Source organism: Acomys russatus, chromosome 15 (genome assembly GCF_903995435.1).
Source record: "Acomys russatus chromosome 15, mAcoRus1.1, whole genome shotgun sequence".
In the NCBI taxonomy this organism is placed as follows: Eukaryota; Metazoa; Chordata; class Mammalia; order Rodentia; family Muridae; genus Acomys; species Acomys russatus.
Window position 1 is genome coordinate 351,478 of NC_067151.1, and position 24,363 is coordinate 375,840.

The window sequence follows — 24,363 nt, forward strand, 5'->3', positions numbered from 1 at the left end:
GTAGTAAGAAACTGTGTTTATGTATGATAAAATTTAATGGTGGGTATAGTACCTCCGTATTCTTATTTTCAAAACATCTTTTGTTAGAATAATTGTATAAAACAAAATAATCACAAAAGTGATTTCTTGATAAAATTATTGATAAGTTTGAAAAGAATTATGTTAAAGTCAGATTAAGTTGTTTTTTGATACTTCAGCAAAATGTTATATATGTTGACTACCCTTTCATGTGTTTTAAAACTAGTTTTGTAAGTGGCATTTTCTCTAGTAAACTTTTTAACTGGTTATTATTCACATTAAATATATTTGGTTTGGTTACATTTATTTTGTTGACTTACCCATCTTTTTTGCTTTAAACTTTTATTTGACTTTTACTTTAAAATTTTAGTTATGTATTCAGAGTTTCCAATACGGTTATTTTCTTTGTAAGTAACTGTATTTTTTCTTTTTCTTTTCCTTTTTTTAAAATTGTATTGTTTAAACTGTCAAAACATAGAAAAATAATGGACTGGAAGCGGGCATTTAAAAAAATTCTCTTGATGGAGAAATCTATCTCTCACAATTAAGTATGATGTTGAATGCCATTTGGGATTAATAGAGTAGGATCTACTTAGGTGATCTTTCTATTACTGCTTATGAAGGCAAAGCTACACTGACATTTATTACTGATTCCTAAATGTATTAACTACTATGTTATAACTGCAGGCAGTTTACAAGCTTATTTTGCTTATTTTGCATACAGTTTGAAAATTTGTATTTAACCTAGAAGCAATAGATAGAATGAGTCACTGGAAAGTGACTTGCTGTAAAACAAGCCATATTAGGTGACAGAAAAGTAAACCTACCTGACAACATGACATAATGAGCACAGAAGCTCCTTGATACTGTACCACAGATTCCAACACATCTTGTAGCTCCTGTATACTATGAGGACACCACTTTTATAGCACAGTATGAAAATCATACACAATCTTTTATTTAAAACCAAACTAGTCAGTTTATTCTATTCTGACACACACACACACACACACACACACACATACACACACACACACACACACACACAGAGAGAGAGAGAGAGAGAGAGAGAGAGAGAGAGAGAGAGAGAGAGAGAGAGAGAGAGAGAGAGAGAGAGAGAGAGATTCTGATAGAGACATTTCAAATAATATTTAAAAAGAAAATTGAAAATTCATGGAAATGCTCTCTGTGTCTGGATTATGTCATTTCCTGTTGAATCTATACAAAGTGTCCTGCTTTTGCTCATGAGATGACATTTTCCATTTGTTAGCAGCAAACCCTGAATTCAGGAAGATGTATCTGTTCTTTAATGTGCTCTGTAGTCACTTAGTAATCATCCATATTCATTTACTTAGCCATCTAATAAGGTAGCAGCAGCTTAAGTTTAAATGCTTTTGATTTTGAACCTCAGTTCTACTCTTGTTGCTAGATGTGACCCTGAGCAGTTTAAGTATTTCTCTGACATTTATTTTCCTTGCTTTTCTAATGAGACCGAATATTTTGAATAAGATGATGTGCTTTACATTCCTCAGGCATTCAGATAGGCTCAGAGAAGCAAGATTGAATCTTACAGTTGACAACCACTGTGCAGAGTTATCATCCATTAACTGTATTTGATTATTTGTAACCATGTGACTCAATGGCCAACCACCCTGCACACACACCAAATATCTTATGATGAGTGGAAATGCTGCAGAGGTCTTCTACTTGATCTGCTTGGTTACTTCTTGTGAGCTGGCTTACAGATATGGCTCTCATGCAGAAAACAAGTGTGGTCTACTCCTAATTATAATTTGTATAGCACATAGGTCCAAACACCATCTTTGATGTGGATTCTCATTAGCAGCGCTGACAGAATTATTATTCCCATCCTACTCAACTCATTGTGTGATTAATATTTTTTTTTATGGATTTTTGATTCCTGAGGATGTAGAAGTATAAGAACACTTTTGGAATCCTATGAGGCATGTTGAACTAAAATTCCCAGAAAGCCTGAGGAGGTTTGAAATCACGTTTCAAGGAGTTGCTACAGATATAGTTTGTTGCTACAGTTTCTAAAAAGAACACATAGCTTTCTGTTCTCCCTGCATTAATAGAAGCAGGCTAATCAACCAAAGGAACACGTTGTGATCCCACAGGCTGGCTTACAATTCAAGACAATATTAATCAGTTAAAGAACCTTTTATCAAAGAGATTTTTAGATTTAACACTGGTCAATTTAGCTTTTATGATAACAATAACAAAAAAGAAAACTATGTAAATGGAAATGCAATCTGCCCACAAATGCATGAGAGTACCGGACTACTGCAGATAGGGACTACATGTTAAGCCTAAGGCTGGGAGTTATGACCTAGGGCCAGATATCATTTTTATGAGCCCCTCCATGAGCTAGAAGCAAGGTTTAGCAGAGAGAATCCGATTACTTCCTCTCAAATATTATTTCTTATATTCATTTACTTTGTTTGAAAAATATTTTAATCCTAAGTGTAGAAGAAATGATATCGTCACTGGGATTTAGTAATACAAACAGGTGATGTTTATCAAGTCTCTATTTTCTATCAGGTACTCTGCTCACAACTTTACCTGCATTTTATCATGTTTACATTGTGAGCAATGTGGTTGTAGAATACTATCACTCCATTTTATGGAGGAACTTAAATCTATTTCAAAATTGTCATGACCTAAAGCACTCGAGTTGGAATGTTGAACCTACAAGCACTCGAGTTGGAATGTTGAACTATTACACAACAGTGTCTTCTTTTCTAGGGAGAGAGTTCTGGGTGTGGCTGCCAAGTAGGACATAGTCTTCTTGGTCTTTGGAAATTTTGTAATGTTATTTAGTGCCCTGTCCCATGGAAATTTGTCTTTCAAAGCCTGTGAGATCTCACTTGGTTCAAAGAAATAGCTAGATGGACTTCAATTTCAAGGCTCCTTTTAGAGAATATCAAAGAAAGATGAAATAACTAGGGGCCAGCGTCTGGTGAGAGAGAGAGAGAGAGAGAGAGAGAGAGAGAGAGAGAGAGAGAGAGAGAGAGAGAGACTGGGTTCCTTTGGCACTCATGTTATAGCAGTGCTATGTTTTAAGTTTGTGTAAAGTTGGACTTGGTGACTTCTAATTGGGTTACCATGTGCATTAAGTTCTAGATTTGTGGTCATAGATTTATTAATGTCTGTGGCATGTCATAAGTTGAAAAATAAACTTTATGATATAGATTTGCTCTCTAGAGGGAGGGAGAATACCTGATAGTAGCCTTCAGTTCTCTGTTGCACTAAATGTGTTTTTGTGTGTGAGCTCATGCATATGAATCACCTCTCCTTCTCCCGAGCTAATAGAAAGAACCAGCTGTATAGATAAAACCAGTCTCTCCTCATGGAAACCATGTAAAGTAGCTCTTTTATTGCCCCAGTTTTAAATAGTGTTAAATACCTGACTTGGATGAGTTTGAATTCAGGCAGCGTTGCTTCAGAATCTCTGCACTCCCCTTATCTACAACACTTTTATGTTTTTTGTTTGTTCATTTTCATTTTTTTGTCTTGTTTTTGCCATGATTGATACCTCTTCTGTTATTACAGCCAAGCTCACAAGCGTGCTATATGTTTGAGTAAGCAATATCTAGAAATGTCTTCAGAGCAGGAAGAAAAATGAATGGAATAGCACGTTAAGTAAATCATTAGCTTTATCTGATTGAGACAATCATTTAACAGGGTGGATTTATACTTAGAGCATGAATTTGTATCTGGATGAACGTTATTAGGTAATCAACTATTGACATAGAATGTTGACTATCACTTTGAGAGTTTGTATACTTTGACATTGCATTTCCATGATTTTATTATTTTATTATTTTTATTATAGATTTCATTTAATCTATGATTTTATTCTATTGTACCATTTGGGCTTTATTGTATTAACAGTTGGTTTCTGAATTAATTCTTATGAATAACTTTATTTTCTAATTTTAACTTTTGATAAAAGAAAAGACACTGCTAGAGACTATCTCAATATGAAAAATTCATAAAAAATACATGGAGTTTTAATGGCTGAATTGAAATACAGTGTCTGTCCTTGACACTCAGTTCAGTATATGCATTTATTATTCAATACTCATTTGACAGTCTGCCTGCTCTTGTTAGTATATATTTATTGTGTTTTCGATTTGGCTTTTTATGATTTTCTAAAAGTATAAATAAAAAGGAACTAGGCATGCATGCTACTTTAGTAACTGCGTTTTCTGAAAATTAAAAGACGTCATGATGCCTTAAACTGAATAATGGTTTGTGTGCACTGATTAATAAATAGTGTTTAAGTGAATCATGTCAAACTAGCTTCTGTAGTTTTAGTCAGTCTGGTGTCTTGAATCTAAGCAAACAGTTTTATTGTTGTTGCTCTTAGAACTCTCTTCTGGGATGAGCTCAGCGTGATGTGCAATTTAATATGCTGGGGTCGGGGAGGGGTGGGGGTGGAAAGCTGGGTTGGAGTCTCCCTTTTTCTGAGGAGTAGGGAAGGGGGAAAAGGGGAAAGAGGGAGGGAAGTGAATATGACTGGAATGTAAAGTGACTAACAAAAAGAAAAAGAACTCTTCTGTTATTAACTAATACCAAATAATGCACAAAATTTATATGTAAATAAAATTACATCCTTGAATACAGAATTTTAAATGGTTTCTGTTTTTACGGATCACTTTCCATATTTATGTTTGTGAGGGAGTTATGTAATTACATGGTTTCCCCATGTCTGTAGCTAAATTAAAACACTGTCGAGAAACCCTGTCATAAATAGATATACCTAATTTTAATAAATAGCTTAGCATTTTGCTTCTTGATGGAAGAAGCAAAAATTATTTGGGTCTGCGATGAAATGACACTTGTGAGGATCTCATTCACATCTCTACATTGTCAGGGCATTTTAGACGAGAGAGGTCTGGAGGACCCAGGAAGGAGGAAAGACAGGTATTTGATTAAACGCATGGTGTCAGTCCTTTGCCTCAGTCTTCCAGTGATTCACTTCACCATCTACAGTGACGTCAAACATTGCACCTTTTGTCTTAATTTTTTTTTTAATCTGTTCAAGTGAGATTGTGTAGATTTTGGCTGAGCACCATTGTGTTTTAGCTTGGCCTGGGTACTTTGTAAAAACTAATTAAGGCTAGGAGTTGATATAAGGTCTTTATTAATTATGTAAATTGAAGGGTGTAGTCACTGGAGCACAAATCACAAGTGAGAAGCCTAGTCATGGAGTGAATCTATGTGGAGGGTATGAGGTCCTTGTCCTCACAGATAGCACCAGAGAAACAAGAATGTTAAGCTCACAGGCTTTTCTATTTAACAGAAGGGATTTAACTGCCCAGAAAGCTGGGATTGGATGTAGTTAATAATCTGGTGATCATTTGCTTTCTATAGAGCCTCATGCAAATTCCCCAGACTGCTTGATAAACATTGTTTCTCAGTCAATAGAACCCATTATCATGAAAGAGTGCAAAAGAATCTGCTATTATGTTTATTACAGGCCCTTCCTCCCTAGACCCTTAATCTGAGCATTGTTTTTCAGTCAATGGAAAACATTTTTTATGGAAGATGTCACAGGTTCTTTGCAAAGGAGTTTTGATGTAGTCATACCTTAAGCTTTATTGCAGCACTTGTCATGAGGGGAACATTTCTTTTAAAGTTGTACTATCCTTAAATATGTCAAAAAATAAACTGCTCAGGGTCAGACTCAAACCAGCTAACTAAATCTTGTTAAACTGGATTTCCTTGTTGCCTCGTGGAACATTTCTCTGCCAGCCACAGTGTCTGCAGGAAAACCCCCTCACCAAGTCTAGAGACCCAGTAACCAGTATTAGTTAGGGTGGAATTCCAGAATTCACAGAGAAATACATGGGAAGAACCAGAAAGTATTAAAAGCTGGGTTACAGACAACTATGGCCAAATCAATTATTAAACAACCCTGTTCACGTTGAATATGAGTGCTGGGCATTACCCATAGTTCATGAACCCTGGGCGTGCTTAGGCTGTCACGCCAGTTCACATCTGAGCTCTCTGCTTATGAAGCTGGAATATGTAGGTTACATTTGCAGATCAGAGCAAATGGAAAATCGAGAGTAAACTGCCAATAACCCTATTGCTTCTACAAACACATTCTAATAGTCTGAAAGAAACAGAATTGTATCTTGTTTAGATAGCAGGCCCAATTTAAAAGTAATTCCATTGTATGGATGGAACAGAAAAATATATTACTGAATGAAGTAACCCAGACTCAAGAAGACAAATGGCAAATGCCATATGTTCTCTCCTATTGGTGGAACCCTCTTGGTCAGGGGTCCAAGGCATGCTCCCCCCTCAAAAAAATTCCAATATAGGCTATTACCATTGCCCTTGATTCCTTTCTAGCACTTGAAGGTAAGACCCTATTGTTGAAGTCATTATATATTTAGACACATGACTTGGAGAAATTGAGATGAAATTGGCCTGGAAACCTTATGCATGCTGCCATGAGAGGGAAACAATCAACAATCCTCCATGGTTGTAACCCTATGAACCCTAACAGTGGCAATCTAGCAAGGCAAGATAGTCCCAGTGGTTCAATAGTGGCATTTTATCATAGTAGCATTTTATCTTTTTTCTTCCTTCTTTTATTTTCTTTTCCTTTCTTACTGACTTACTATGTTTTGGAGAGTGGTTTGGGGTTTGAAACAAGGTCTCTCTCTGTAGTCCTGGCTTTTGTAGAATTAGCTATGTAGACTGGATTGTTCTTGAACTCAGAGATTCTCCTGCTTCTGCCTCCAGAGTGCTGGGATTGAAGGAATGTGATATGTCTAGTTGGACATAAAGCACATTCAGTAGGAAGGAATTCGTGTCTGATACTATAGACCTACTTACATAGATCTAGGGTTGGAGATTCTAGGGTAGTGGTTCTCAACTTTCTAATGCTGTGATCATTCAATACAGTTCCTCATGTAGTGACCCCAACCAAAAAAACAGTTTTTTTCCTTGCTTCTTTATAACAATAACTTTGCTACTGTTATAAATCATAATGCAAATATTTTTAGAGACAGAGGTTTGCTAACAGGGTCATAGTGAAAGGTAGTGACTTCTAGACATAACCAGGTTGCCTACACAGATTTGTGTAGTAACCACACCAGTGAACGTGTCAACATGAATGGGACAAATTACACAAGACCCACCACTAGATGAAAATCCCCAAGAAGCCCATAGCTGCTAAGGAAAGGATAATCAGTTTTCTTCAGGGATGAAGCCTGTGATACCTTATATAGTTCCATGTGGTCAGCTCTAAACACATGTGCATACAAACAACACTAAGTGGACTCAGTAAGTGTGTGCTTGTATGTACATCAGTAATAAGTATATAAGATGAAGTCAGGGATTCAAGAGGATCTGGATAGAAGGACATAGGAAAAGTTGGAGGATGGACAGAGAGGGTTGGAAATGATGGAAATACAGTGTAGTATTTATTTATGCAATCTATCTTCCAAAACCTCAAAGATTTTTTATTAAAAATTTATAAAATTTCAAGGTTACAGAAACTCTGACTAAGAAATGTAGATGAATATTTTCCCAGAACTTACTCATAGTGCATTTTATGTTGTTCCAAGGTAGACTGGATAGTATGAGATTCCTTCTCACTAACTCGGAAATCCACTGTCATATTAGCCGCAATATCATGAGTAGCATCTGGGTACCAGAAGTCAAGCTACAGAGACAAGATCATTGTTAGCTGTGGCTGTTTGTTTGCTAAACACACACACACACACACACACACACACACATATATATATTTAAAATGCTGAGTGTGGCCACCCATACTTGTAACTTCATAAATTTGAGGGACAAAAACATTAGAACTTTTGGGGCTTGCTGGTTGTTGGTTTCAGTGAGAAATCCTTTTTCAAAGGAATGCCGTAGAGTGATAAAGACATTTGATGATTTCTTTTGGCCTTTGTTTTCATATGGATATCTATATGCTCCTCACACACACAAGGGCATGCACTGCTGCAAACAGAGATACTACACACACACTGACAATATATTATGCACCATAAAGGAATGTAGGGTTCTGTGTACATAATAAGATGAGAAAATGTGGGGGAAGAATTTCAAGCTCAAAGAACTGTTGTGAACATTTGCTAAGTAGCAGGCACAGAGGTGGATGCCACAGAAGGGTCTCATAGGGAAGTTGTAAGAGAGAGTTTTCCATGTCCTACAAAGCTGTATACAAGTATTTCCATCATGTTAGCCAACAGCAGCGGAAGGAGCAGGGTGTCCTAACAGAAAGAGCAAGGCAATTTCTTGCAAGAGATATTGCCTGATCTGACTCTTGTAGAAACAGGAAGACTTAGATATAAACAATTAGAAAATAACATTCCCCATGAGAAAATGGATACAAGGTGGGAGAAATTGTGATGTCTGTGGATCTCCAGGGCCAGGAAACAAGAGAAGAGCGGCTGGGGTCTAAAGAAGGTAGCCATGTGATCAATCACGGAGTTTTCTGGCCACATAAAAACCCACAATAAATGCTTTAATTATTTTTTTCACAGAAGCCTGTAATATCCATTGCTGTGCCTACTTAGTGCTGCTGCTGGAGAAGAGGTGATCATCAGATATATGTTACAGAGGTTGCCTAGTGAGCTTCTGTAACTTGCCTAAGGCACAAAGCCAGTATAGACCTAGGATTTGAACCCTTAAATCTGGATCTGAAGAATATGCTGTCCCCACAGATATTTTCAAGTGAGGAAGAATTTTAAGATTGCAGTGAACACTTTACTTTGTGGGATGCAGGACTAAGCCTTGGACACTAGTGTGCTGAAGAAGGGACACTGGAATTGCCCCAGTAAGAGACAGGGTAGACTTGAGATGATCGGCAGCACAGAGGAGGAGAAAACTGTATGGGTGTGAAGGATACTTAGGAATTAGAATAGGCAGAACTTTTGACTGATTTGCAAGCAGAGTGTGCCTAGAATGAAAGGCAGGCTTGGTTCTGGATTTAAATCTGAAGTGTTGTGTTGGGGGTTTTAGGTACTATCTTTTTACCTCAAGTTCTCTGTTTTAAAGGTGTTGCATTACAAATTGGCTGGCAAGTATGAAAGAGGAGGTAGATGACTGGGACAAAATGCCTTGTGTAAAAGGAAAGGCTGAACCAATGATAGAAAATGTTCTTTTCTGTTGGATTTTAAGATACTGCTTTACAGTTAAGAATCTCTTTAGAAAGTGTGCTCACTCTTGGCAAGTTCACATCAGCCAGTATTTTACTCCCATCAGTTTGTACTTGAACAGAAGTCACCAGAAGAAATTGGAGTGTATGTTGGGGGTGGGGGTACTAGGAGTACAGACAGGAGGGAAAGGGGAGCAATGAAAAAGGTGTGTTTTACACATTTTCTTAGAAGCTGTAGCTTGTAAAACCATAAGAAAAAGCAGTGAACCATGAATACAAAACTAAGTGAGATGCTGACTACTGGCTGAGTTATCCCTGTGGTTCCTGTCACTTCACTCACTTGTCAGCCTTCAGTATCCTTGCAGACACTGAATATAACAAAAAAAAGAATACCTCTTCGAGAATAGAAAAGAGAGATGTAACACCCCTCTGAATGCTTTACCTCAGTTGTTTGGGTCAAGTCCTTCACTATTCTCGCTTGCTTTTCATCCTGGGGCTTCACACGGAACACTTTCTCCCTTCAGGTAGGCAAAAGACAAAAACCAAAGAAACAAAAAATCAGTGAATTGCAAAGACATATTTGTTAGTTCTCTTCTTACCCAGAGACTGAACAACAGGAAGGGAAATTTACCTGTCAAAGCGGACAGGGGCAATTGCAAGTGTGGCGGAGATGACAACCGCAAGCAAAAAGAACCTCATTGTTCTCCTTTGCTTGACCTGCGCCCTCTACTGGTTTTATACCGCAGCTTTTATCTGTCAACGAACAGCTGATTTCCTTTGGGTTCTTGAAGAATGAACTGTCCTCCCACCTCATGTTTTTACAGTTGGAAGGGGGCAGGCATGTGTATATCCAGCACCCCCTCTCTGTCTTCCTCTCTCTCCTTTTCTCTCTCTCTCTCTCTCTCTCTCTCTCTCTCTCTCTCTCTCTCTCTCTCTCTCTCTCTCTCTCTCTCTCTCTCTCTTTTTTGAGACAGGGTTTCTCTGTGTAACCTTGGCTGTCCTGGACTTGTTTTGTAGATCAGGCTTGCCTCAATCTCATAGCCATCTGCCTGAGTGCTGGGATTACAGGCATGCACCACCATGCCCAAGTTCTCTCTACTTTCTTAATAATAGGAAATATACACTTCTCTGAAAAAGATTGAAAAGAAAATGACTTTCATGGATAGATTCCTCAAGGTAAAAGGCTGGGTCAATTTATAGAGCTAGGACAGGAACTTAGTTCTGTTGTTCTAAAATACTAGCCTCCCAGTAAGCCTGAAATAAAGAGCAGACACAACATATTCATATGTTTTAAATACAAAAATTATCAATATAGTTAATATTTTGTGTGTATGTGTGTGGAGTGGAGTTTATGCATGCCATGATGTATGCGTACAGATGATAGGACCACTTACATAGAAAAACAGATTATATCCTTTTATCATATGGGTCCGTGGGGACTGGACTCAAGTCATGATGGTTGGTGTTAAGTGCCTTTACCCATTGATCCATTGCACTGACTTCTATCCTACATTTTAAAACTTATATTTATAACCTCAAATTAATTTGGAAAACTGTCACAGAACTGTGGCACATAGTCTTAAGTAATGAAAAAATTAAAAAAAAATTTCCATTACTAAATTTGTCCTTTTTATGTTTTTTAATTTTCTATATATACATTTATATTATTATACGTATATAAAATAAACTGTGCCAAAACACTATGAATGTAACATTAATATAATTTTTGATTTTGTATGGTTCTTCTTGCTGAAGGTAATGACATTTTATAGAGATATGATTGTTTCTTTTCTTTCTTTCTTTGGTGGGGGTAGGGTAATGAGGTATTGTTATGTTTAAGTTTGGTTTCTGAGTTCCAGGTTCAAGTATGGGTGCCAAGATGATGCTGATGAATGATGGTGAAGATTAACTGAGATAGTGTATGTAAGGGAATTGACATTTGTTAAAGCCTATAAAGTATGAGCTCCCCTTCAGGTTATACAAACAGACTCACAGTCAGCCACTGTTATGGTATAGAACTGATTGGTGTCAACATGTATCATGATTCAAGTACAGGCAGTACCCTTTGGGGTGAAACCTCTCACTGAATTTATATTGATATCTCCTACTTCAAGAAACAGAGTTGTTTGTTTCTAGGCACTTTATCTTTGAATTTTCAAGCTTCTGATTGACCATTGAAAATAAATTAGCAAATTATAAGATAACACAAAAGCGAAATCTCTTAATTTTGTCATTTGAAGGTATTTTCTTGAAGTTTTTTGTTTTTCATTGTTCCTTTTTTGTTTTGTTTTGTTTGTTTTTATATTATTGGTCTTAAAACTCTGACACCAAGCCTGATGACATGAGCTAGATCTTTAGGAGGAGAGAATGAACTCACCTAGGTTGTCCTGAGTGTCTGCTTTTTCCTTGGGTAAAGCTGCAAAAAGGTTTGAGCTCCCTAGGGACATAGATGATTTGAGGAGAGTGGTAACCTCGTGATAGTGTTCTAATAAAAATACTATCACACAATATTTCATACAGCAACACATTTCTGTCCTTTGGAGCCTGAGGTTCCCAGGACTTTTATGGCCATGCTAATCTATGCACATGTTAAGACATTGCTTCATTTTTCAGATATGCTTATTTGCTCTCCAACATGTTATCATGAAAGAAATGTCATAGAAAATGGAAGCGAATGTTTCTTGTGAGTTAGTAGAACCTTTTAAGAGATTCTTCTTATAATTCAACCCAACAAGCTGCTAGAATACTTTTAGATATCTCCCTTAAGGGTATGCTGAGAAAGAAAAATTGCTGGATGTAATTGTAGATGGTAGATTTATTAATTTTTCCTATAGTGCTGGGGGTTAAAGGTATTGGATTCTGTAATTTAAAAAATTATTCTGATTGATTAATTGTGTGTATGTGTGTGTGTGTGTGTGTGTGTATGAAGGCATGAGTACAGTGTGGAGAAGTCAGAGGATATCTTTGTGGAGCTGGTTCTCCCTGTATGGGTTTCCAGGCTTTGTAGCAAGTGTTCTTACCTGCTGAATCTCAATGGTCCAGAAAGGGTTGAGTTCTTAGAATTAAAGCAAATTTGTCTTCATTAATTTTATGTTTAATAAAAGAAAATAATAAGAAGATACCAAACAACAGATATTATATTATATGAGGCTTATTAAATGAACATGGGGAGAGAAGGAAAGGGCAGAGGGGTACCCCAGAGAGAGAGGAGGGAGAGGTGGGGGTAGAGAGGGAGAGGAAAAGGGAGTGAGGGGGTAAGAGAGAGGGGGTCAAGGTAGATCTGTTCTTTTATATCCTGGGCAGGGCCATGCCCCCATGGCAGGTAGACAATGACATCACAGGTAGGCAGACTGAAGCAGAATTTTAACAATTAGTTTTAGACAAAGGAAGCATTTATCTGAACAAATATGTAAGTGTGCGATACAGGAAGAGGGGTAGTGATTATCTGCTTCAATGAGACAACTCATCAAAATTACGTGTGGCCCCCAAATTAATTTATTAGGTTTTGATGTTTTTCCCTAGAAAATCTATCTTTGAGCAATTCATATGGTTCTTTTACAAAAACAGAGGACTACATAGCACTGGGTGTTAGATATGCAGAGATTACATAAGTGAAACCAGAAAATATCCTGTTAATTTTCTTTAAGCTATACCGTAAGAAACAAAGAGTTAGTACAGCTTATAATGGCTGTGGCCCTGGGCTCACCAAGTGGAAGAGACTAAAGGAGGAAGAAGGAGCATTCTCATGAGTTGAGAGTCGGTGCTCTTGCACAGATAAGAACGAGAAGGGGTCAGTCAGCTGGGCAGGTGCTCACAAAAAAGATATATTGGAAAGGAGTAAATTAGACTTCTCCTTTTTAAAATTTGTTTTTCTTGATATATCTTAAATGTACAGAATTCTTAGCCTGTTGATTTTCACTAGATGTGAACTTATAGCAAAAATGTCACAGCGCTGAAAATCTCAGCTATTCAGACTCCATATCAGGAGTCTGATACTCTCATATTTGCATGTTTGCTTTCCTATTCCTTACTATCCTTAAATAATCTCTCTAAAATCTTAGAAAAGTCCACATGAATTTGTTTACATTTCAAACTATATTCAGTTTAGGATTTTGGAGAGTTCTTATTTGATTTACCTCAATGATTTTCATATTTTGGTTAGCTTCATTCCTTAGTTAGGGACGGCAAGGTAAGAGTGTCCTGTGGAACAGGAATTACACACTATTTCAGCAGGACTTCACTAATCACTACAGCTGAGTTAACCCTTCAATTTATAGCAGCAGGCTATACCTGAAAAAGATGGGGAAGACTTAGCAAAGTTAAGTAGACTCTGTACGAGTGTGCGCATGGGCTCACACGAGCGCGAACACACACACACACACACACACACAGACACACACACACTCATGGCAACTTATAAATATGTGTGTGTGCAAATGTGTATATATATACATATAGTGTATGTATGTATGTTTGTTTGTATGTATATATGTATGTGTGGTAATTTACTTTTTGTTCTTAAGAATCATTGTCAGTTTAAGTGAGGTTCAATGCTTGATGAGTTGCAGCAGTTGCACTGCTGCCATCTTGTGGGAAATCAGGGCATTAGTCACTTTTTGGCTTGAAAACTCCCCAGCTCCCAAATAACTGACTTCAGATGATTTTTTTATTAGAACATTGATATATTTTAGCACATTATGTTTATATTACACTGAATATTAAATCATATCTTCCTTGGTACCACATGTGTTTTCTATGAGATGCTTCCAAATTATAAGTTAGTTATACATCATTCTACTTTAAAGAATGAACTTGATGTGATATATTAGCCTACTTTCACCTAATTCCAGGAAATATCAAGGCATGTGTGATGTGTAATTCAGAGTGGTCTTTTGCTTCTTTTATTTGTCCATCTGTTCCAGCCAGCATCTCTTCTCTTCCAATCTGCTTGTCACAATCAACTGTTCCAAGGAGATTCTGGTAATGTTATTTAAAACTTATGGTCTTCCATGATTCTAAGACCAGTGCAAAAAGTTGTAAACATGGCATCTTGGCTCTACCTGATGTGGCCCTTCTCTCCCTCCCCAAGCCTACCTGTGCCCTCTCTAATAACTCTCCCAATTCCCTCTCATTTGAATGATCATAGAAATTTCAATTTGTCATTATATTGTATATAATATAACATCTGTATATTATTTTATTTATTATCGTCATTGATTATTTGTTCAGTGCATCTCTTATTTATCACTATAAATGGAATGGGAAGATGTGTAATTTTTTTCTTTCATTGTTCTGTTTTCAATTGCTTAGTAAAACTCTCGACATGCTGTAGATGTTTCATTATGTCACTTAAATGAGCTGGTAGAAAACTGAAACCTGGATGTCACTTGTTGCAGAATGTTTGATCACACCATGAACCCAAAGATTGTATACTCAAAAAACTTGTTTCTAGTTGTGGTGTGGCTCAGCTCTAGCATATACCTTTTATTCAAGAGCTTTCTGTAAACTGGATTAAATAATGTTAATCCTAAATCAAGAGGTGGAGCAAGAAACTAGCTGGTAGGGAGTAAGTAGAAAAGAGAGACACTGAATTGAGGATATTTAAGGCAGTGTGGAGAAGGAGAAGGGGCTTTTTCCTTCAGGGATGGCTGCTGAGTTGCAAGGTCAGTTGGGTGCTTTCTCTGCCTCTCTGAGTTAGTAGGCTTTCACCCCAGCATCTGGATTCTAAGTCTTTATTGGTAAAATGGAACACTTGGGATTTTTATCTGAAACAGTCACCTTTTAAACTGTACTATGTTTTTACAGTCTTCACTTCCAACTGTATTTCTTCTTGTATATAAGCTATCCTTTATATCCAGGGTTCTCTGCCAGAGTTGGCCAACCTCAGAAGGACTAGCTTCTCCATAGCTCATCACACCTGCATCTGCACAGAGCTGGCTTGCTCATTGCTCACAGTAACTCTCCATCCCAAAACAGGCAGTTTGCTATATTTTCCAATAATGATATGATTTTATTAGGATGCTTTTAGAGGCCCAAGCCGGTCAATACACCCAGAAAACTAAAAGAAAGATTAGGGTCTGCAAGCCTTCAAACAAACAGTCAAGAAACACAGACAAGAAAAGAACAGTAAGCATTTTGAAATAAATTGGTTCAGATTATCATTAATATGGATGGTCTAGTACATATTTGGCTATGTACTTGACTGCAAGCATTGTCTCCTCACAGGTTTGGCGGATCTGAGACTCAGGAAGGAGAAATCCATAGAAGCCTTTATCCCGGAGTTCAAAAGTGAAGGAATATTTGATTCCCTGATCATAAGCCCAGTCATCAGAGCCCCCAGCAGCAGGATCTGAAATGAGAAAACAGCAGGAGAAATATCTTTATGTCTAGTAAGGAGGGTAAAATAAATAACTACATTGTCTTTCGAACTACAAAATTTTCACTATGAAAAATACTATGGACAGCGGACCCGGGCCCAGGGGTTCTGCCCAAACTATGGCACCAACCAAGGACAATACATGCAGTCATCATCAAACTCCTACCCAGATCTAGCCAAGGGACAAGACATTCTCCACAGTTAAGTGGAGAGTAGGGACTGACTTTCACACAAACTCTGGTGACACATATTTGGCCATGTCCCCTTGATGTGGAGGCCCAATGACACTCAGAGGGAGGATAGCAGACTACCAAGAAGAGACTTGATACCCTAGCATCATATTCAGGGGGAGGAGGTCCCCCTCAGTCACAGTCATAGGGAAGGGGAATGGGGTGAAAGCGGGAGAGAGGGAGGAATGGGAGGATGCACGGTATGGGATAGCAATTGAGATGTAATATGAATGATTTTATTTTTCAATAAAAAAAATAGTAAAAAGAAAAGAAAAGAAAAGAAAAGAAAAATACTATGGACAAACTAACTGTCTAGTCAACAGAAAAACAGTGTATTTCAGAAAATCAGTTCAATTTTGCCCTAAAATTATTTTGTGAGAATGATCTCTGCAAGTATGTTTTTAGTAATATGAAATTCGTAGTGCTTTTGTATGTAGAGGGAAAGTATACTATGGATATCTCACTAAAGAATCTATGTCTCCAAGGAAAGCAAAGAACTCTGAGTGGTAAGAGCACCCCAGGCTTGTAGAAACCTTAGAATCATGAAGCTTGGCAGCTTGAGGGCAAAGGTACCCGAGTCCATTTCCACTGTTAGAAACTGAACCTGGGGCCTTGTTTATGTTAGGCAAGGGCTTTCCACCAAGCCATACTCCTTCTGGTCCCTAAGCCATCACTTTTTATCTTTGGTGCCTGACACTTGGCATGGCATAGTTATTCATTTAGTAAATTTATTCAATTATAACTTTGTTGTCACTAATGTGTTTGTTAATTTTTTCTTCATCTATTTAATCAAGAACAGGACATCCTCCACTGAGCTGCAAGCCATGTGCTCATTTTTAGAGAAGCTGGGACAAAGGAAACCATTGTTCCTGTCCATTATTGGCTTCTACAGTGGCAAGATAAACCTAATAAACCTCGTGGTTAAAAAATAAGTGAATGAGTGAGTCATCTCTGTCCGAATAACCTTAAGAAGACACCTTACAAAACAAGATCACAGAAAGTACTGTCATCTTTAATAAACTGAAGGCTCGAGCTAGGGCCTCCTCAGTTGCAGTGGGGCCCCCTTGATGACAGGATTGAGTTTTTCTCTTGTGTTTATTTCTAATCCTTTCAAGCTTGGGCAAAAAGAAATAAGTGTAAGTCAGAGGAAAGTAGAGATAGAAATAGAAAATTGGTCCTTCAGAACATGCCTTTTAAGAGAACTTCAAACTCTATGGTGAACACAATGCTGGGGTAGAGCTCAATCTAGCTTTTTAAAATTTTTTGATGTGTTCTGCACGTATGCATATTGACTCCTTTGGAACTGGAGCTACTTCTGGTTGTGACTCAATGACTCACCCATCATGTGGATGCTGGGAACTGAACCCAGGCTTTCTGTAAGAGCAGCTTCATTTTCTTTTCATAAACGTTCTAGGCTTCTTCTTTCCTCTTCCCCTTAAGATATGTTCCCTATCCTACTCTCGTGGGCCTCTCCCTAGTTTCTTGGAATGTATATACAGTGGCTTTGGAAGCAAATATACACATATGTAAAGACAAGACTTACATATGAAAGAATATGTGACATTTGTCTTTCTAGTCTTGGTGACCTTACTCTATGGAATATTCTCCAGTTCCACCCAATTTTTTCTTCAAATTGTGTGATTTCATTTTTCTTTATGACTAAGTAAAATTCTATTATATTTATTTGTCTAGGTGTGTATTTCTTTTACTTGTTTGCATGTGTGGAGGAATTGGGCTCCTCTGAAGGGTGGCTTATTCATCAAGAAATTTTCCTTCCTACCCACAGTCTTTTTTATAGAGAAAGTATACTCTACTGTGTTTTTATCCTGCAGCAAAACATCTGACTCACCATCTTATGGATAAGGTATCCAACACATAGGGTTGATTTGGGTATGTTCTCACTTTATAATCTTAATGTCATACCACTTAGCACCTATGTCTTTTTATGTTTCCCTATGGCTACTTCTTTGTAGATTGCCTTTATCTAACATCTCCTTTTGTCGCTACCTACCTCCTTTTCAGTTTTTCTTTCTTTTAATTTTGTACCTTCTGAGAGCTTGGCACACAGTAGATACCCAAAAAATGCTTACAGAAAGCAGATGTTATCATGATTTGAAGAGAATATTTATTTCTCTATTTATCTATTGAGTAGCAAAAAATACATATTTCATTTAAAAATCACTATGAGGCAAGGCCATATGCTTTAAATGGTGAGACAAGAAAGACAACAGAAAGCATTAGTTCTTCTCCAGATACACAGTTTCTATGCAGTTCTGATCCCACAACTTACAGATTGTTGTAGCTCCTGGGCCATATGTGTACTTGGTGCCATGCAGAGTGGCAAGCTCCTTTGCTGCACCTTTCACCAAGGCATTCTGAAGAAGAAAAATCAGCAAGTGAATAAATAAAAACAACCATGCTAAATAAACACACATCATGTACACTTGTGTTAAAACTCAAAGATGTTTGTGCCACATAAATACATAGTTCATAAATAAGTCATGTGAAAAGATGTCTTCCCCACAAGCACTCATGCTGGAATTCTTTTTTTTTTTTTCATTTCTGTAGTGTGTAAGAGCAAAGCAAGGGCAAGGAAACCCTTATGCTGTGCACAGAGGCTGTTGATGCCATTGCATAAAAATCAGACATAGCCGATAAGGCAAATAAAACAACTATGACTTGAAAATGTGGTAGTAGAAATCCAATATTGAGTCATTACAAGATGGTGTGAATTAGGGCTGGAACATTAGCAGATGATCACACAGGGATTGTATACCCAGTGTAACTGTCTTTTGGAGGCAATTGCTCTGGATGAGGCTTTAAGTGGCTGTTATTTTATTGATATTGCACATTAAAAATGCGTTTAGCTGGTACCTCGGCTTCTAGTGTTCTTGTCCTCAGCTACTCTCTCATATGAACATCTGTTTCTTTACATCAGTTTTAGGGTTACCTCCTCCTGTGTCTTCAATGGCTCCAACTTCCTCTTTTGTTAAAAAGACTCACTGTGAACCCACCCCAAAGGTCTACCTCATGTCTCCTCCCATATCCTTTATAAGGGGATTTTCTGAATGGCCCCTTGCATCTCTCTTTCTCACTTTACCTCTGTCTTTAGCTACTCTTCCTTCTTCTTTCCTCTATCAGGTTTGCTTTCATGTTATCTCTCTTTTGCAGCAGGCCCCATCTTACAGAGACCTTCAGTCTGTTGAAATCAGTTGTTCTGGCACCTTTTATTTTATATTAGTTCTCTTCAGGGTTTATGGCAAGTCTATGTTTTTGTTGTTGTTGCTTAATTTTCTTCTCATTTTTTACAGCTCAGGTTGGTCTTGAATTTCAGACTCTCATGCAGTAGTTAGGCTGTTCTTTTCTATCCTCAGTAAGGCACTTAGAACTCAGAACAAGCTGGTTGTGTGAATCCTGTGCTGGTGTTCAAGGTCATTATAAATGGGCCATATTTAAGATGATAGTGCTGAACTTCTCAAAAGTTGGATGGTGACCTCTTGATTAGAGGTGAGCAGTTATACTACATATTTATGGTTGATGGCTGTCATATTTAGATGCTGACATTAACTACAAAATAAGAAAGCTATGAGCCCTTTCTCTGATTTCATTTAAAGTCAAGAGACAAAAAGAGTCACAATAAACATTCATCAGCTAAAATATCATATTTAAAATTCCAGTTTTCATAGCAAAATTTTTTGCAATCAGTATAGGTTTTCTTTTGGGAAGTTCAAATAATTTCACCAATATTACTCACTTGTCATCTTAATAACACCCACCCACATTCTCTACCACAGAATTTTCTAGCAGAATGGAATGCTGTGTGGAATAGCACACGCAATGGGAATATTTTAAATATGCTGAATGACTGGCCCCTGTTGAAAACTGCATCAAAGTATGATTTTAGCATTAGCCAGTATCAGGTACACACACACACACACACACACACACACACACACACACACACACACACAGAGACACACACACACACAGACACACACAGAGACACACACACACACACACATACACACACACACACACACACACACTAGGAAGCCAGAATAGCCAAGGAACAACACAGAAGGGAGAAGAATTAACAATTTTCGTTGGAACCTGCCACTTGAGGAATAGGGGTCAAATAATGACTAGTGTGTAAATAAGTTTATAAAGAGTTCTTCCTAAGAGCTAGAAACAAAATGCATAGAGACTAAAAAGCATATGCAAGGTATACATTCATGTGTGGTCATCTTGAGCTTTGACATCCATTTGCCTACCTTTCTTTTCCACTTTTCCTAGCCTTTGAATACTTCCAAAAGGAGTGTTGTTGGAGCCAGTTTGCTTGTCTCCAAGAACAGGAGGAAGTTAAATATGCATAAGCCTAGATGAATCATTGCTGTCTGTCAAGGGCCAACATGGCCTGTAGCAATCCTTAGCTATGAATTTCCTACCATATTTTATGCAGACTTAATTTGTTCTCTTAAGAGTTCCTATAGCAAAATACATCTAAAATGTCACACAAAGTTTAAAGTCTGAGAGACTAAAGAAAAAGTAGTGTACTGTTTGTTCACAGGGTCCTGGGCTGCTGGGGCCTGGTGGGATGGAGGAGCTCTTCTCCAATTACTTGTGTTCCCAGGCAGCACAGGATAAAAAGCCCCCATTTCACTGCGGTGCATATGGCCTTATCTCAAATCTCCTGCATACTGCCAGAGTTGGTTCAGTGTTCTAATTGTCCAGACCAGAGTTTAACTGCCCCTGTGGGTAAACACATGTCTAGTGGGAGCCTCAGATTATCTCTAATGTTAGTTTCCTTCCTCCTGTCCTTTGATAATCTTAACTTATACCGAGGGACCAATAAGAAATGATAATTTTACAATTTTGGTGCCTAAGGAGTTCTTAAGCTTCAACCAGGCACCAAAGAGAAAGAATTTGGCACTGGGGAAAGTCAATATGATTCTAAAGAAAAGGAAGATCCTGGTAGCTGTGAGAAAAGAAGTCAGGGAAACAACTGACATAGGACAGCTGGTCCTGCTGCTTCCCCGAGAGCCCAAGAGTAAAGTCCGATAGAGGAATGTTGTCATTGGCATGAAACAACTTTTTCTTTCAGCTGACCTGCAAGTGTATTGCTCACTCTTTATCAATCAAGGAAAACACAAAGTGTGAGCCAGTTGAATTTGCAATCCAGAGAATTTTTCCTTTGATAGAAATAGTGTTTCTCCAAAATATATTTAAAAGATAAACACAGGAAAGGGGCAATCTTTGGCAGTTGAAATTTGCAGAACATCATTTATTATTTTTTGAGGAGAATATAAGATACTGTGAAAGCCAAGAGCATTTGACCAGGAATGTGACTCTGCTCTTGTCTTTGTTTAAAGCAGTTTCTTAATGTCTGCTCTCTTGGCACTTGGCTGAATAAGTGTGTGTGTGTGTGTGTGTGTGTGTGTGTGTGTGTGTGTGTGTGTGTGTGTGTGTGTGTGTTTGTGTGCTGGAGTGGAGTAGCTTTCCTGGTACACTATAGGATGTTTGTCAGCATTCTCTGGTCACTAAACTCCCATAGTATGTCAATAAAAATTTCTCACAATATTACCAAATGCCTTCTCTGGGCAAAAGTCAGTAGCAAAATTAGTTCAAAGTGAGGTAAAACATAAAATTGTGGATTATGAGAATTTAGGAGAAAAGTTTAAAAGGAAGACAGCATTTAAAGGTGTCTTTACTGATGACAATGTAGGGCACCAGAGTGTTGGCTCTCATAAATGTTATAGTGCCAGTGGGACCGATAAATTTAGCAAAAATCATTAGATTTGCAGTTAAATATAAATTTCACACAAACTAATGACAATGTTCCAGTATGGGTCTACTTCATGAAGAATATGAGACACAATTATAGTAAAAAAAAATTAGCTCTTTTATGGAAATCTAAATTAAATGAGGAGTCATATAACAGACCTGGCTACTACTTACCATATTGCTATCTCCAGTCTTCTACAAGATGCCAGACTTATTGTTTGGAATTCACCATCTTTCTATCAAGAATAGCCCTTAACCCCGTTTTTTTAGTTTGATTTTTGTTTGGTTTTATTTTATTCTTTCAATGTTCCATTCCTTCCCTGCTCATCTGAATCATGTCTATTCTTCAATGCTCAGAACAGATCACCTTTCTTTTTTGTCTTTTTTCTTTCTTCCTTCCTTCTATCCTTACTTTGTTTCTTCCTTTCTTCCTTTTTTTTTTTAACAGAGTCTCTGTATTTAGGGCTGGTTGTCTTACTACTTACTATATAGATTAGGCTGGCCTTGAGCTCACAGAGATCTGCCTACCTCCACCTCATTACTGCTAGAATTAAAAACACGAGTTACTGGTACATCTCCTTTCATATTGAACATTAAACATGTTACCATATCCCTTTCATGAATCCCAACAACTATGTACAATAAGCTCTCAGTTATGAAACTTATGGTTTCCTGCCTATGAATTTCAGTAAGACCCTAAGTTCTCTTATAATTTTTGGTTGTAAGCTTAGCCTTCAACAGCTGAGCCAACTCTCCAGCTCAACCCTAAGTTCTCAATTGTCAGGAGGCATAATTTATGGAAACTTAGTACATACTCAATGAAATTTCTCTTAAGTCATGTAATATCTAGGTATAGGAGGAAAATTTTATCAAGCAAGAAGTCTTCTGAACTTTCCAATGGTATATTAGCAACAGGTTTCTTTATTAAAAGGCATTTTATTGTTTCATTTAAACCTTTTTGTTTTTTTTTTAAAGTTTGAAATGAGAAATTCTGAGAAAATACCTTAAGTAAATATTTTTTGCCCCAAATTTTATACATCTTAGTTTCTAATAAAGAACCTCTTGACTGTGGGACTGTGGCCTTGCTAGACTGGTCATTAAGCAGGGATGTGGTGACAGATGCACAGAGCTGTAGTTGTCTACCTTCTAATCGCTATTCCTTCCCTTTGAATGTTTACCTCTAAATATGACCTTATATTGTGATCACGTGCTTGAGTAAGGTGACAGGATTCTTTTCTTTCTTTTTCTTCCTTTCAATTTCCTTCTTCTTCTTCTTCTTCTTCTTCTTCTTCTTCTTCTTCTTCTTCTTCTTCTTCTTCTTCTTCTTCTTCTTCTTTCTCCAGACACAGTCTGTTTATGTAGCCCTGATTGTCAACTATATTGACCTGGTTGTATTTGAACTCACAGAGATCTGCTTTCATTTGTTTCCTGGGTTCTGGGATTAAAAGTGTGTGCCACCACACTCAGGGTGACAGGATTCTACTTTTGTAGCTTATTAACTAAAATGTTAATGATATGCAGTGAATGACATGGCATTGAATTGGAAGGCTTTTAAAATCTGTGATCAAATTTAATAGTTCTTCAGACAATTGTTATTTTTTCCAGTTATTGTAATCTTTCTTCTCTTTGAGAATGAATAAATTCTCACGAAAAATGGTCAAGGATCCAAGATTATACTCTGAGAAGTTAGTGATATCAGGCAATCTAAGTAAATCTTTTATAATATCCAAGATAAGAGGGAATTAATTTTCTCATGAATTTCCTAAAAAATGTTATTGGGGAACCATTTTAGAAAACAGAGAAATATGAGGTTCTTACATGTAATCAAATTGAAGACCCATATATAAATACAAAAACCTATGAACACTTGATATTTAAAAAAAAAAAAAAGTCAGGAATACACAGTGGAAAAAAAGACAGCATCTTTAACAAATAGTACTTATCAAACAGGATGGCTGCTTGTAGAAAAATCCAAGTAGATCCATAATTACCACTCTGTACAAAACTCAACTCCAGATGGATAAGAGACCTCAACATAAAACCAAAAACATCAGGATAGAAGGCAAAGTAGAGAATAGCCATGAACTCATTGGCACAGGAAAAGACTCTCTGAGTAGAACATGGTTGGTGTGTGCACTGGAGTGAATAATTAATAAATGTGACCTCATAAAACTGAGAAGTTTCTGCACATTAAAAGACATCATTAATAGGATAAAATGGCAGCCTATAGAATGGGAAAATATTTTTTATCAATTATACATTCAATAGAGGACCAATATACAAAATATATAAAGAACTCAAGAAACTAAATATCAAGAAACCAACTCCATTTAAAACAGAATACAGATATAAGCAGAGAATTCCCAATAGAGAAGACTCAAATGATTAAGAAACACTTAATGTTAAATGAGAGGTTTGAGATGGCTCAGTGCTTAATATCACTGGCTGTTCTTCCAGAAGACCCAGATTCAATTCCTAGCACCCATATCACAGCTCACAACTGTCTGTTACTCCAGTTTTTAGAGGATATGGCACCACTACACAGACATATACATGCATGGAAAACTCAATGCATCTGAAAAATGAATCTAAAAAGTAAAAGAAATGTTCAACATCCATAGTCATCATAAAAATGCAAATCAAACTTCCTTGAGATTTCATCTTTTACCTGTCAGAATGACTAAGATCAACAAAACATGTGATAGGTTTTGTTGGCAAGGTTGTGGAAGTAAGTGGGACTCTCATGAATTGCTGGTGGGAGTACAAACTTGTACAGACACTATCGCAATCTG

General features: G+C 37.3%; 3 protein-coding genes across 3 annotated transcripts in view; 1 reads left to right on the forward strand and 2 right to left on the reverse strand.

Annotated features, from left to right (window-relative positions):
* Cpa3 (carboxypeptidase A3) overlaps window positions 1–9,883 on the reverse strand; it is a 28,343-nt gene extending 18,460 nt beyond the window's left edge. The window contains exons 1-3 of the mRNA XM_051157742.1: window positions 9,816–9,883; window positions 9,627–9,705; window positions 7,602–7,726 (exon numbers count right to left, since the gene is read on the reverse strand). Of these exons, the coding sequence (XP_051013699.1) occupies window positions 7,602–7,726; window positions 9,627–9,705; window positions 9,816–9,883 (272 nt within the window). The remainder of the gene's footprint in view (window positions 1–7,601; window positions 7,727–9,626; window positions 9,706–9,815) is intronic.
* Window positions 1–24,363, forward strand: part of Hltf (helicase like transcription factor) — a 674,625-nt gene that overhangs the window by 181,652 nt on the left and 468,610 nt on the right. The gene's annotated exons all lie outside the window — the stretch shown is intronic.
* Window positions 15,185–24,363, reverse strand: part of Cpb1 (carboxypeptidase B1) — a 30,950-nt gene continuing 21,771 nt past the window's right edge. Inside the window, exons 10-11 of the mRNA XM_051156961.1 lie at window positions 18,081–18,165; window positions 15,185–15,533 (exon numbers count right to left, since the gene is read on the reverse strand). Coding sequence (XP_051012918.1) covers window positions 15,346–15,533; window positions 18,081–18,165 — 273 coding nt within the window. The 3' untranslated portion in view covers window positions 15,185–15,345. The remainder of the gene's footprint in view (window positions 15,534–18,080; window positions 18,166–24,363) is intronic.